Below are 15,096 nucleotides of genomic sequence, written 5' to 3'. Positions count from 1 at the left end.
CATGTCATTTTTTGGGGGGGGGGGGGGGGGGTAACTTGTTTTGACAGGTACCCAGCTCCCACTTCCTGTTCTCGTCACCTCGCCATGTAAGTGACACCTCCTTTCCCCTTAGGCAACTCCTCCTCTCCCCCTCCCTCTCTGCAATCTTCTGGAACAGGTCACAGGTTCCAGAAGATTGCCTGGGTACTAAGAGCGCAGAGCGATTCGCCAGTGCGCACCTAGCTATGAAGCCGCAAGCTGTCACTGCCGGGTGCCTACACTGTCACTTAAAAGTCATCAGCTACACTTTTTGTAGCTGCTGATTTTTAATAAACTTACAAATGTGTGGAACCCTACTTTAATCACTGCCGTGAATGTAGCCTAAGACAACTGTGAAAATAGAAACAATTAGCCCTGGACCAATGCAGTGTTACTATATATCTATATTTTTTTTTTTCAATATTTGATTTACAAATATACATTTAAACCATGGAACACCTGTGACAAAGAATTTACAGAGGACTTCTTAATTTCTAAAGAGTATAGCAGAATCAGTATGCTACATTGTGTCAGTCAGACGGAGCCAACTGTACAGTTTAAATGCCAGCAAGAATGAGGGGGATTAGGCGTAGGACACTTTGACCTATGGGTATATTCTTTTATGCTTGAGCTATCCAGCTCTGTAAATAACATGGTCACAAAGGAGCCAAGTAGTTCCCTAAAAACATAAGAAAGAAGCAGGAAACGCCATCTGCTGGCTACATAACAAAATGCATAATATTTATATGTAATATTTTAAACCTGATCTCCAGCTGTACTTTTATTTTAACTTGTTTGTTTGTGCCAAATTAACTATTCCTTACTCTAGCAGGTGCTACTGCTGGGTGCACTGTATACACTGTATGTAGCCTCAACCAAAGTGTACAGTACTGTGTTGCAGTTGTGGGATACAAACTTCCCATTCTACACACGGAACAAAATGAGGTTGGGCTGAATGGTGCTCAGGCACTAATAAGCAGCTTTGTCTGTTCTGAATGAATACAAAGCTTCCTCTGATTGGTTAAGGCAGACAGATGATGTCACAATCTCTGCCCCAGTCAATCAAAGGAAGCTTTGTATTCATTTAGAGAATACAAAGCTGTTCATGATTGGTTGAGTGCTATATAATCAATTACAGGACACCTATGTGTGGCAGAATCCAAGAGCAGATACACCAATACACTGATATACTGGTATAGTTCTCAGAGTAAAATTCATAGAAGTTTAAGTAACTCCTCTTCATTAAGTGTTTAAGTCAGAGTAATCGAGCATCCAATCACCAATAGGTCTCCAAAGTGTGACACCCCCACCTTAATGCAAGCTTACCAAAAGCAGTGGACCCTCTAAAGAGGTCAGACGAGCGTATGGCCAAACACCCTGGTCAGGGTAATCACAGGACTCTCCAGGTCCACTCAGTGTTGAAGGTATGGGTTGTACTTCTTATTGTGATGGTGCCCCAATGAGACTGCACTCAACATAAGTAAAGAAGCTCCAACCACACTGGTTGTTTATTGTAAAAAATTAATTGCACTTACATATCAGAAAATAGCTCACAATTTTAAAAGCAGCCGGCCAGCTAAAAGCACAGAAGCGTCCCAAACTTCCTGGAACGCGCAATGACATCAGCACATCACTCAGCCCTATGCGTTTCATCACACGTGATGCCATCAGGTTACAAGAAGTGTACTTCTGTGCTTTTAGCCAACCAGCTGTTTTTCAAATTGCAAGTTATGTTCTTCTGATATGCAAGTCCAATACATTTTTTACAATAAACTACCAGTATGGTTTTACAATATGTGGAGCGTCTTTCCTTATGTCGATTGTGGTCCCATTGCGATGAGGAGTACAGTCCATACTCTCAACCCTGAATGGACCTGGTGGGAGAGTCCTGTGATTACCCCTACCAGGGTGTTTGGCCAAATGCGCATCTGACCTCTCTCTAGTTAGAGGGTCCACTGCTTTTGGCAAGCTTGCATCTATAGTAAGGTGGGGGTGTCACACTTTGGAGACCAATTGGTGATTGGATGCTTGATTACTCTTGTTTGAACACTCATAAAGAGGAGTTACTTAAACTTATATGAATTTTTATGAACATCATATCTGAGAACTGTATAACTATATCAGGTGTGTTGATGCATCTGCTCTTGGATTCTAGCACCCATGGGTGTCCTATAATTGATTATGTAGCATGCTGGTACCACAGCATATTTATATCATATTTGTTTAATGTTTTAAATAAATGCAATTTTATTTTATAGTTCAGTATTGTTTATAGCGCAATGCTTTCTTTGATTTATTAGTTCTGGCCTGTGATAAAATATCTTGCAGCAGAGCTGCTTTCTATTATCACTTTTTTGTTAGCACTTTTTTTTGGTAGCACCATTCATATTTACATTATTTCTTGTCACTGTGATTTGCTGCTAGTTCCAAGCACAGTTTTTCAAGTTGGTATAGCATGCAAATGATGAGGCTGAAAACGCAGTGCACTGGTATGAACCAGACCCAAGACATTTTGTGTAATTTATATTTTTTAGTCCTGAACAGAATTAAGAATTAAAAAGGTTGTAAACCTCCACTCTCATGTTTGTTCCTATAGGTAAACCTAGAATAAGGCTTACCTGTAGGTACTGTAAATATCTCCTAAACCTGCGCCGTTTATAAGATATTTACTGTATACTGCGCCAATGTCATCAGCGCTTGTACTCTGAAGGAATGGCTGATGATGGCTGAAGGAACGGCTGACTTCAGAAGTCAGTGCCGTGACTGATAGCTCCCATGTGCATGCGTGGGAGTGACATCACGCGGCTCCGGCCAGTCACACAGCCATAATTCGCGGCCTCAGAAGGAAGACGGGCAAAGATGGATGCGACCTGCAGTGGGGACAACGCAGGCTTCGTTTGCAGGTAATTGTCACATAATATGCTAGTATGTGATGCATACTAGCACATTATGTGACAATTTACTTTGCAGGAAGGGAAAAAAAAAGAAAGAATTACCAGAGTTTACTTCCTCTTTCTTTCACATAATTTTTTGTGCTGTTTTTGGTTTTCTGACTTATCAAGAAAATATGAAGACTAATAAGAGCAAAGAACTTACATCATGGACAAGTCGATGTTCCAGCAGAGAGATGAGAATAAAAGTAGTCTCTGTGAGCTCCTCATCCTGAGAAAAAAAAAATGATGTAAAGATGAGCATTTTTAACAGTCATACCACCAATTATGGAGACAACATAATTAAATCCCCACATTTCATGGGACTCCCCATCATATTTTTCCTCTCTATTTACATCCTCTATGGAGTCTCAATTCTCCTGTTAAAAGACAGTAGCAGAGTAAAGACATCACAATGTCTGTTGGGTTATAATGCTGCCCATGTCCCCATTAGGGGTTTGATTGGTAATGATGACTTTTTGAATTGTTTTATGCTTGTCCTATTGTGGGTATAGTTGATTTAAAATGAAATATGTCCTGTGTAATGTAACAACATGTATTAGGTTGTGCTTTCTGGTTTTACTTGAATTTTTTTTAATTAGTTTTGGATTCTGTGTTGTTTCCAAGGGGAGAACATCTTTTATCTTTGAATGTTGCGCGAGTATTTGTAGGTTTGTATGTTTCTGTGAAGACAGCTTCCTGTTGTCAGTGGTTGCTAATGAAGCATTGGGTGCCTGCATCTACTGTGTTCTTTGCAAGCACTGATGTGATATGTGTGCATCTGCCCTTGTCTGTGCCTGCTGCATTTCTACAACCACTGGCATCACCCAGGCACAATTTGCCGACAAGGCCAAAAATCCTCGGCCACATATGCAAAAGGGGATGGGATGGGAGTGACATCATTGCATAAATATGTCCTTGAGTTGTCACTGTTACATTTGACTCATCAGGTTGTTTCTTGTGATGAAGTCAACAATGTGCTTGATGATCAGTTTACACTGTGGGAATTTTTTGGAGATTTTGAATTTTTTTAGCACAAAACAAATGTCTGGGTGTTGTAAGCCATGTTCATCCTTCATACTTCTAACTTGCTTCTCACATGGTCTAGCAGATCAATGACATTTACTAACAACATTTTAATTTACAAAATTTCACACTTTTTTTTTAACTATATTAAATATAAAAAAGTGTGGACACTTTTTGAAGACCCCTCCCTCGTACATATTGCAAGCAGGAGTTAAAAGAAACCTGTGATGACAGAAATATGGAGACTATTATCCCTAGCCTAAGCCTAGTTGTTTTTATGTAAATTACTTTCAATACTTCATGACTTGAAAAACATATGTGAATTAGGTGTTCTGACTTTGACTTTGCTGGTTGCATACTCAGTCTTTATCAGTGAACAAGTAGTTAATGGGCACACGAGGCAGCTGGTAGAGGTTGGCCGTAAACACGTGCATGTTTCCTACATGGTGAGAGATTACAGATTTATAAGATATGTGTCAATATACTATATATTAGTATAGCAGATCTGAATTACTCACGTCTATGTCATTGTAAAAATAGGACTCAGAAATGTTAAAACATCCATTGGGCAACTGTACAGTTTTCAGCCAGTGGATAGCTTCCTGAATGTCCTTCTCATCTACATAGATAAACTGCTTGGCACAATTAAGAGCCTTAACTACCAAGGCTGTGATCCTGAAAGAGAATAATGGTTAAAGAGAGGCTCTATTTAAACATAAAATCATTTTTAAAAATTGTTACAGTTTCCATAGCCAGTCCTTGGTTTTGCCTAGGTCCCCAAATGTTACTGCCAAGGTCTGAGAGTCACTTTGGGGTATTTTTTAAAACATATTTCTTTATGATTGTAATAATTCTTTTCAGTCAATGCCCTTCTCTGTTTTTCTCTTCTCTTTACCAAACAAGAAGCCCCAATCCTCTTATTGTCTTCAAAGTCTGACTTCCACTTAGCCCTTGTTCACACGGTCGGAGATTCCGACAACCAAATCCGTCGGAGTAATTCCAACGGATTAATTCCGGAAGAGGTTCAGAAGTGATGTTGCATACACACGGTCGGACTAAATTGTCGGAAAATTCGATTGTACATAACGTGATGACAATATTTCGTTACGACGGGACTACGTTCAGGCTAGTAGCCAATAGCTTTGGTCTAGGAATTTGACCGGCAAGTTGGAAAACTTGGTCCGTCGGATATTCCGACGGAAACAGTCCGATGCAGACCACACACAGTCGGAAAATATCCAACAAAACGGTCCGATAGGACACATTCCGTCGGAATCTCCGATCGTGTGTACAAGGGGTAAGACATTTTGGTTTGAATTGCACATACCCAGGCCCAAGCACTGAGAACAATTGGTGACATGTAGATGTAAGTGAACCAAGTTAGAGCCAGATTTTCACAACTGACGTAAGAACATTGCTTGGCTGAACATTTTGCGGGCTTCCCTATGCTACATTCCTCTCCCACGCAAACCCATTGTGTCATGACCTACAGACTGCACAAAAAGGTATTGCAGAAGCAAACAGGTTTCTATTTTCTAAGTGAACTGAGCGCATAGGTGCTCTTAGTCCACTCCGTTAGTGGCATCATTTCACTATTATTATTCATCAATGTCACTGCATTTGTTATCTGCTGTATATTCGCTCCTAGCTGTGTGTTATTCTTATTTTTTCTACCCAGTGTGCTGGAAGTGGTCACATGAGCCCACGCATAAGCAAGCAGAAGCTAGGTGGGTCAGTCTGATGGTCTGGCTGTGACAGATGTCTTTGAAGGTTCTCATTTAGCCAGGTAGTTATAGCTATTAGAAGTTAGTCACTTTCATATGAACTATTTTTTTAATATTGGTGAAGTTATCGCCATTCATTTCAGTTGCACTTAGTTAATTTTACTGACCTCAACCTATCCCCCTTCTTCCCGGCTTCACTAGTTGCTGGTATTACCACTATGCCACAGACTTTTTCTAAATCCAAGCTAAAGCCGCCCACAGATGGAGCGATTTTCTTTCCTGCAACAATAATTTGCAGGAAAGAAAATCACTTGATTCATCCATCAACAGAGTCAGTATTAATGATGGGGAGATTTACTAAACCTGGTATACTCTGGAGCAGCTGTGCCTGGTAGCCAGTAGGGGTGCAACGAATCGCCACCGTTCCGTGATCCGAACGGGTCAACCTGTTCGGATCGGCACACCCCGCGATCTGTGGAGCACTCCGCTGCCTGGGCCTTAGGAAAGGCCGCAACGAGAGATCGGATGGCAGCAGCGCTGTGGGCTGCATCTGTAGTGCTCCCAATGCTGCTCTGTGACAATTGCAGTCACATCCATCCATGCTCAGCCATCCCTCCATACTCTGCCAATACCCTGCCATACTCTGCCAATACCCTGCCATGCTCAGCCATACCCAGCCAATATGGGGCAGATTGTGGATATTGCAGTGGGGGAGATGTCCATTACAGTGGGGGAGATGACGTGGATATTACAGTGGGGACTATATGGTGGTGGAATTTTCACAGGTTTTTGCAAATTCAATTATTATTTGCTGATCCAAAAAATGATCCGATCCATGACTCTGATCCGAGGAACGATCTGATCCGTGAGTTTTTTGATCCGTTGCACCCCTAGTAGCCAGTCATCTTCTAAATTCAGCTTGTTCAATTAAGCTTTGGCAATACAATCTGGAAACTGATTGGTTTCTATGCAGAGCTGCACCAGATTTTGCACCTTTCCAGTTTTAATAAATAAACCCCATATTGTTGAGACATGGATTTTAAACATGATTAAATTGTCACGCTACTATACCAATTTTTTTATTTTTTTTTCACACTTTTTTTTCTACTTATTTTGTATTTTCCTCTGATTATAAGCGACTGCACATACTTATTGGTTTTGAGGTTTATGTGGCACAATGTTGCGTCAAATAGCGCATAAATATGTTTGTTTATACGTCTATATACACAGTTCACAATTTTAAAGTGCTTATTAGGGGGGAGCACAGACTGAGAGCAGCAGCTGGTTATATTAGGGTTTATAGCTGGTTACATCATGGTTTGCTGCAACTGCCTATAAAGTGTTAGCTGGAGACCAGCTTCAATGTGTTAGTTTTTCTAAATCCGCTAGTACATGATGCAACACTCCCCTCCCTGAGATTAACAATACTGCTGCCTAAGGGTGCCCCTATACTCCTTCATCCTGAGTGGGGGTACTCTAATACAGGAGGTGTGTTACTGGCCACATTACCCAGTGAAGACAGATGGAAAAAAGCTTTAAAAAGGAAACTAATACAGCCACCACATCTGGGTTTAATACTGCCTAACTCTTCCTGTTATATTTGCTATTATACATTTCTATCAGTGAACAAAGATGACAAACCTGAATCATCCCAATTAAGTCAATGGGTGACAAATCTGTCAAATTAAAAATGCCCATTTTCTGCACTAATAGGCAAGTGGGTGACAAAAATTTGCATGGGGAGGCGAACACTGACTTGGGAAACATGTACAAATGCCACATTTTTTATATTTCAATCAGCCTGGAGCAGTGACATTGTAAATGTTTAAAATTAAAGATTTAACATTTCTTTAAACAGCATGTGTGAAGTTGTACATTTCTATGTAGCAGTCTTGACATTTTACAAAGGAAAACATTTTTTAAATGAATGGAAATGAAATGTCACTATGTTCTTTGTAATTGTCACTTTTGCTGTAGAATATCCTACAGCAAGAATTTAAAAATTGGCATAGAGCGCCCCCCCCCCCCCAAAAAAAAAAAATACCTACCAATTGGTTTGAATCTGAAAAGGATTTTAAGGGGTCCCCCGAAAAATCCAGACCCTTAACCAAAGCATGCAGCCTGGCTGCCAAGGAAATGGAGGGTGAGCAAGTGCCATCCTTATTAAACCATACCTGTCCTTATGTCCTTAACATGGGGAGTTCCATGTGGGTGAGGACAAAGGCCTCTTCCTCACAACCCTGAGAAGGGATTGTGGAGGTCTGCAGGTGGGGGCTTATTGGAATCTGCAAGCTCCCTTTAATAATAAGGTAGTGTTTAGATACCAGCTCCCTCCCTACATGAATCATTATTGGTCCAAAGTACCACTACTAATTTACAAAAAAAAAAAAAAAGAATTGTAACCTAGAAATAGTCCCGTCATTAATAAAATAAAAATTCCCCCAACAAAGTCCCTCATTGTAAAATTGCCAATCTCGATGCCCGCCACCTGTTGACTTGCCAAAAGAAAAAAAACTGATGACCTGGGGCAGTTGACCAGTCCCCACACTACTAATGGCCATATGGCAGCTCCCCGAGTTGTTCTCAGCTATATAAAAAGGTGAGGGTGATGTATTGCTATCCCTGTCCCCCTGCATACATGGTGGGGATTCTTGATCTCATTTAAAAAGCAAAAATTATAAGTCGATATTTGCTATTTAACCACTTCCCACCTGGCCAATGTATATATACGGCCCTCTCCTGACTGGACATTCAGGAACGTCCTTCAGAAGGAGGGGGATTGCGCGTGCATGCCCACGCAGCGCCGCAATCCTGATGCGCTCGTGTCACCCAGACACAGCGCATCTCGGATCGGCAGGAGGGCTCTGTGATTGGCCTTCCTGATCACATGATGGCCGTGTCCAATCACAGCCGTCATGTGATGTAAAAAAACAGCCGGTTGCCAGGAAATCGGCTCTCCTCTCCTCACACGGAAGTCGTCGCTGAGGAGAGGAGAGTAGATCGCTGCAGCCGGCTGGTGATCAGTTAGTATGAGCTGTTATTTACAGCTTTTTACTCACTGATCACCAGTCTAGTGTAATACACGCATGTCCCCAAATAATAAAAACACATGTCCCCCAAATATGTCCCACTAAAATCACATGTCCCAATGATTATTTGCACACATATGTCCGTGATCACCTGCACACGATCATTTGCGTACATTTGTCCGTGATCACACAAACCAACTTAACGGAATTTTTTTTACCAAAAACATTTTGGCATAAACTTATGACAAAATTCGATTTTATTGGATTCCTTTTAAAATAGAAAGAAAATATTGTTTTTTTTCCCAAATTTCCGCTCTTTTTTCACTTATATCGCAAAAAATAAAACATGGAGTCGTGAATAAATACCACCAAAATAAAGCTATATTTGTGCGAACAAAATGGTAAAAATTTCATTAAGGTACAGTGTAGCATGACCGCGCAATTGTAATTGAAAGTGCGAGAACGCTGAAAACTCAAAATTGGGCTGGGAAGGAAGGGGTGGAAAGTGCCCTGTATTGTAGAGGTTAAAAAAAAACAAAAAAACATAATGAAGTGATGATATCCAATTCAATGTACAATAATAATAATGGATTAAAAATGACTATTGTAAATATTAGAATTTATGGAACATATAAGGAATATACAAAAACAACTGAGAATATTTGCTTTAGCATATTTTCTTTTTGGCATAAATGTATGTATTCTTCTTCAAAATAGAACAAAAGATAACATTTCTGTCTTTAGTTGCACAATAAATACATACCATTTGTTAGCAGAACGGCCAGCAAAGGTAGCATATCCCCCACTCTCAGTTTTGAATGTTAGTAGTTTTTGGTAACCTGCAGAGAAAAAAAGGATATGTTCATATCGTAGTCTATACACAACTTTATGTTGACAAGTCAGAGATAACACAGCACTCCATTAAATCATTAACACGCATATTCCTCCTTATATCACAAACTGAAAATCTCTTTATATTTATGGGCTCTATAGTTACATAGTGGGTGAGGTTGAAAAATGACACAAGTCCATCAAGTCCAACCTGTGTATGTGCTTTTATGTCAGTATTACATTATATATCCATGTATGTTGTGGTCATTCAGGTGCCTATCTAATAGTTTTTTGAAATTATCAATGCTCCCTGCTGAAACCACCACCTGTGGAAGAGAATTCCACATCCTTATTTTACAGTAAAGAACCCTCCATGCAGTTTAAGGTTAAACCGCTTCTCCTCTAATTTTAATGAATGGCTGCTTGTGCAGGAAGTCTAACAGGCTTTCGGGCTTAAACTTAGACTCTCTCGACTGAGGACCTTCAAGTGAGCTGGCCAGTTGTTTCCCTGCTATTTATATACAACTCACTTGGGGAGTGATCCAATCAGAGGGATATTGTTTATGCTGTTGGTCCTGCAGGACATAGGTGGTCACACTTTTTAAAGGGTATTTTACTGTACTTGATATTTAGCCATTTGTCAATTTTCTCCTGAATTGGGTGTGTAGTTTGCGCCATCCAACTCTGAACCCTGCCCCAATTATCTTGGATAGGACACTTACAGGCCTGTCTTTTGAAGAACCTCTCTGCCATCTTGGATCTGCCATGTGGTGTAACATTTCTCCTGGCCTAAAGCCTCCAAACTACATCCAAGGCCTGAGGTCATATTAAATAAAGGCTTGTCCAGACCATTTTATTTTCATCACTGCTGTAATCCACTCCAGCACAGTTCTTAAAGTTACAGGCATTCCTTAGTGCACAACAATGCATTACTCATTGTAAGAGGTCCAATGTATGCCTTAATAAGAGTTTCTAAACAGTAACTCTTCAAATTCAGAACACTCTATTGTTATTGCAGCTATCTACCTCTACCTCTTTGTCGCATACCAGGTACCTTCTTGATGACACCATTCCCAAGGGAAATCCTATGCTTCAGACTCTGAAGCCTTTCTAGACCAAGCTATAAATCCACAAAAGAGGGTCAGGGGTGGCAAAGCCCCCAAGCTGCATTCATTTGATATTATTTAAGAATTCTTCCCAACAGTCCTGCCCAGGCACTCTGATTCTCACCTACTGGACACTGAGCTACATCACTTAAGAGTGACTGGTTCCCATACCCCATTCTACTGGGCCTCACCTACAGCTGACATTAGTATGGGCGCTAGCTCCACCCTTGGAATCACTACACAAAGGGCAAAACTAAAAGAACACTGATCCCTACCAACAAGGATAAAGGCAATTATATTGTGATTTACTATAGTCCCTATGAAGGTGCTTCTTTTGGCTTTCCAGTGTTTTGAAGTCCTTGTTAGTAAGGCCGCGTACACACGCGCGGACTGTTCGCCCAACTTTGTCCGTCCAACAGTTTCGGCAAACAGTCCGCTCAAACTTAGCATGGACGGACATGGCCACACACGACGGACGAACAGTTTGCTGAAACCGTGCGCGATGACGTGAACGGCACGTACGACGGGACGAAAAATACGACGTCCTATACACTGCATTATAGCTTTCGGCGTGAAAATCCTTTCTGAGCATGCGCGCAACTTTGTTTGACGAACAAGCCTACACACGAGCGGACTGTTCGCTGAAACAAGGTTTCAGCGGACAGTTTTACGGAATTTCCGAAAAACCTTGTCCGTCCAACTGTCCGCTGAAACTGTCCGCTGAAAGCCCACACACGAGCGGACTGTCCGCCCAAACACTGTTCAGCGGACAAAGTTGGGCGAACAGTCCGCGCGTGTGTACGCGGCCTAAGTTCTTGTTTTTGAAAGCCCAACTTACCTTCAACCATGTGTTCCAAAAACTTCTCTTTGGTTTCAGGTGTGATTTCATTGGTACTTTGCAGATATTCAAGGGAATAGCAATATCTGGATAGTTTAGATACGCTTTGCTCCCCACATCCATCTGGTAAATGAATTATATTCTCCAAATTAACGAAGATATTGCCCATGATATCACCTGCCGAAATAAGATTGTTATAGTTAGAGAAAAGAAAGGAAAATAAATGTCCTATAAAATTATATTACAGTATTTGGTTCTCACCTACAACAATGATGTGAGCACGTTCAGTTCCTGGAATCATCCGGTCTGGAATATTTAATGTAAATGATACTTTTTGGGTGATATCTGGTATGAAATGAGAGAAAAGGGAAATGGGATGAACAAGAGAAAACACAAACACTAGAAGACATTTTGAAAGCTGAAAGGTTACAAACACATCTAGAAAATTACATTGATGTCTAACACTACATAAGAGCAGACAATATATGTAAAAGATAATCTTCGGGCAAATAGTTAATTATACAGATGAAATGCATATACAGGAGCTGTTTTATTTACTGCAGTTCACAAATTCCTACACGGTTTGTTCCTCCCCCCTTATTATAGGACAATGAAAGGAAAAGCAGCACACTGATGAGCTCAACTCCGTCACTTCATTCTCCTCGTATCAGTATGTTTCTTTTTAGCAATAAAGCATTGCAGCACACCTAACTGGCTATTTGTTCTGCTTTACAGATAGGGGGAGAGAAAGACACAGCCACAGGGCTGTATTTGCAGCTGCAGCTGCTGAAGGCACACTGCCCTCGATACAGAGGCCTCACAATTGGCTGCAGTGCAACCTGTGGACAAATGGCCAAGTCTCCCTTGCCTGAGGACTGCTGGGAGGAGCAAAGACTTGTGGGGATGGTAGTCCCCAGATAGATTTGGCTCAGTGTTTTAAACCTATGTGGGACTTAAAGTCCCAGAAGCTGAGTGTTGGAGGAAGATGGAAAATGAAATAGAAACCAGGGCTCAGGGATAGTCTGATATCGGATGTAAGAGGTGACCAGACAGTGGGCTGCTGTGTTGGAGAGCTGGCTGTTGTAGTGTAGGGATGGGCTCAGGCATGTTCGGATCCTAGTCCCAACTAGGCTTGTGCAATTCGTTTCGTAACGAATCAAAATTCGGCCGAATTTTGCATCTTTCGGACATTTGGATGCATCCGAATGTCCGAATAAAAAAATAACAAATTACAACGAATACGAAAGAAATATAACGAATGAATTCGACATGATTCGAAATTATTTCAACCACATTCGAAATTATTTCAACATGATTCGACATTATTTCAACTGCATTCGAAATGATTTCAACATGATTCGACATTATTTCAACCGCATTCGAAAATATTTTGTGACCCGACTTTAGGGCCATGTAGGCCATTTAGGGCTAGACACTTCAAATTTGGATATGTTGTAGTGCTAGTATTATTGTGTTTGCATACCAAATTTGGGGTTTCTAGCTATAAGTGACCCCGAGATATGTGGCCCCAAAATCGGGTCGCAAAATGTTATTAGTTATTAGAGCAGAGAATGACATTTTGCGACCCGATTTTGGGGCCACATATCTCCGGGTCACTTATAGCTAGAAACCCCAAATTCGGTATGCAAACACAATAGTACTGGCACTACAACATATCCAAATTTGGAGTTTCTAGCACCAAGTGACCCCGAGATACATGGCCCTAAATTCGGGTCACAAAATATTTTCGAATGTGGTTGAAATAATGTCGAATCATGTTGAAATCATTTCGAATCCGGTAGAAATATTTTCGAATTTGGTTGAAATATTTTCGAATGTGGCCGATTTTTCGAATTCGGTAGAAAACTAAACGAAATTCGAAAACGAATTTAAGGAAGTTAACGAATATAACTAAACGAAATTAATGAATTAACGAATTAAAACGAAACGAAACTAAACAAATTTTTTCCTTTTGCACATGTCTAGTCCCAACTCACCTGAGCAATCCTGCCAGGAATCTGTAACTGCATACTACCAATCAGGAGCAGCCTAGTCAGAGCATGTGTATGTGCAGTTGCGGGAAATGCCTCACTGCCCATGATTGGCGGTGTGCAGTAACGGCTTCCTGGTGGGATTGCTCAGGTGGGTTGGGACTAGAATCCGAACACATCTGAGCCCATCCCTACTGTAGTGTTTCCTCTGGTGCAAAAGACAGAGACTGGGGGGGGGGGGGGTGTTTCTCAAAATAAAACATCTTTCTTTAGCCTTGGTGTGTTGGAAGGTTTGGCACTGCCAGTAGGGTTGTTGTCATGTGGAATCAGGGGACCCCTAAATCAGTGGCTTCTTTGGGGTTAAATGCTGCATTCCCTATGAATTGAATAAGACACTGCTAGCCTAATGTCATTTAAACTCTTTAAATTCTCTAAATCCCATTTGGTTTAATCCATCAATGAAAGCATACTATTCAGGAACTATTGGGTTCCTGAATAAGAGTAGGGTAGGTTTAGGATGTCTGTGTAGCTTCTGTTGCCGTCTCTGTCCTACTGCAAAAATTCACACTCTGTTTGTCCTGTGAACATTATCACTGGGATTGAGAGTGAGAAGAAAATCAAAAATTTTGAGTGATCACCAGACCAGGAATAGAGAGCAAATCCTCAAATGGGAACACTTGTTCCAAAGACAGCTAATCAAGGATTTCACTGTCCTCTCGTTTTCTTTTGTCTACACTATCCAAAACTGATATAGTTTAACCCTTTCATTGCCACTGGTATCTGCCATACATCAGTACCAGTGATGAGTTTTACACATACTCCTGGATATTACAGCATCTGGGAGTATGTGTAAATCTGACAAGCTGACTGTAAGGTGGATGTGCCACCAGATCACTTCCATGGACCTTGGGTAGTGCACACGCCCTATGATTCCCATGTTCTGCTGTCCACCCTGGCAGGTCCAGGACCCCCATAGTGGGTACCACTGGGTAGAGGGGAGGGAAACCAGTGAATATCCAAATTGCTGAGCTCCCCTATCTAGAATGAACTGCATAATGTTACTTCCAGGTTTCGGCTCTGACTTTTCCTGGCTCCTGTGGCTGGGGAAGAAGCTAATGAAGCATGATTTTTGCTCAGTGAAAGGCAGGTAAGACATTTATAGTGTAATAGACCCTTGATATGTCATTAAAGAAGACCTTTCATAACAAAATGTGATTGCTACGGGGACTTTTAGTTACACTCAAGCACGTAAACCCCCCAAAATTTTGAGCCCCCACATAACTACAAACACAATCATCAAGGTGCCCTGCTTAACTTAAAAATATGTTAATTTGCACTACACATGTTGCAGATTGTCACACAAGCTGGAGTGCAATCAGTAATTCTTGAGCCATTATTCATGGTTAACTTTAAACTGATGACCTGTAAGGGTTTTTAAAGCATCTCCTATGGAACATTTTTGGTCCAGAAGTTTGTCACCATTCCACAGGTGCACGCAGTTTTAAGGTTTGACATGTTGGATAGCTATTTATTTGATGCAGTCTAAACTTTTATGGGTAATATAGTGTGTATGTGCCTCAAAATAACCGTTGTGTATTTTTTA

At 41.0% G+C, this 15,096-nt stretch overlaps 1 protein-coding gene across 1 annotated transcript in view; it reads right to left on the bottom strand.

Annotated features, from left to right (window-relative positions):
• LOC143930664 (alpha-2-macroglobulin-like protein 1) overlaps positions 1-15,096 on the bottom strand; it is a 159,658-nt gene that overhangs the window by 33,411 nt on the left and 111,151 nt on the right. Inside the window, exons 23-27 of the mRNA XM_077455165.1 lie at positions 11,764-11,847; positions 11,503-11,679; positions 9,491-9,566; positions 4,493-4,649; positions 3,115-3,180 (exon numbers count right to left, since the gene is read on the bottom strand). Of these exons, the coding sequence (XP_077311291.1) occupies positions 3,115-3,180; positions 4,493-4,649; positions 9,491-9,566; positions 11,503-11,679; positions 11,764-11,847 (560 nt within the window). The remainder of the gene's footprint in view (positions 1-3,114; positions 3,181-4,492; positions 4,650-9,490; positions 9,567-11,502; positions 11,680-11,763; positions 11,848-15,096) is intronic.

The sequence above is a fragment of the Lithobates pipiens genome, unplaced genomic scaffold (assembly GCF_037356315.1).
Source record: "Lithobates pipiens isolate NorthernLeopardFrog02 unplaced genomic scaffold, aLitPip1_a1.2 Scaffold_25, whole genome shotgun sequence".
Classification (NCBI taxonomy): domain Eukaryota; kingdom Metazoa; phylum Chordata; class Amphibia; order Anura; family Ranidae; genus Lithobates; species Lithobates pipiens.
Note: the sequence above shows the minus strand (reverse complement) of the source record. Positions and strands in the feature narration are given on the sequence as shown.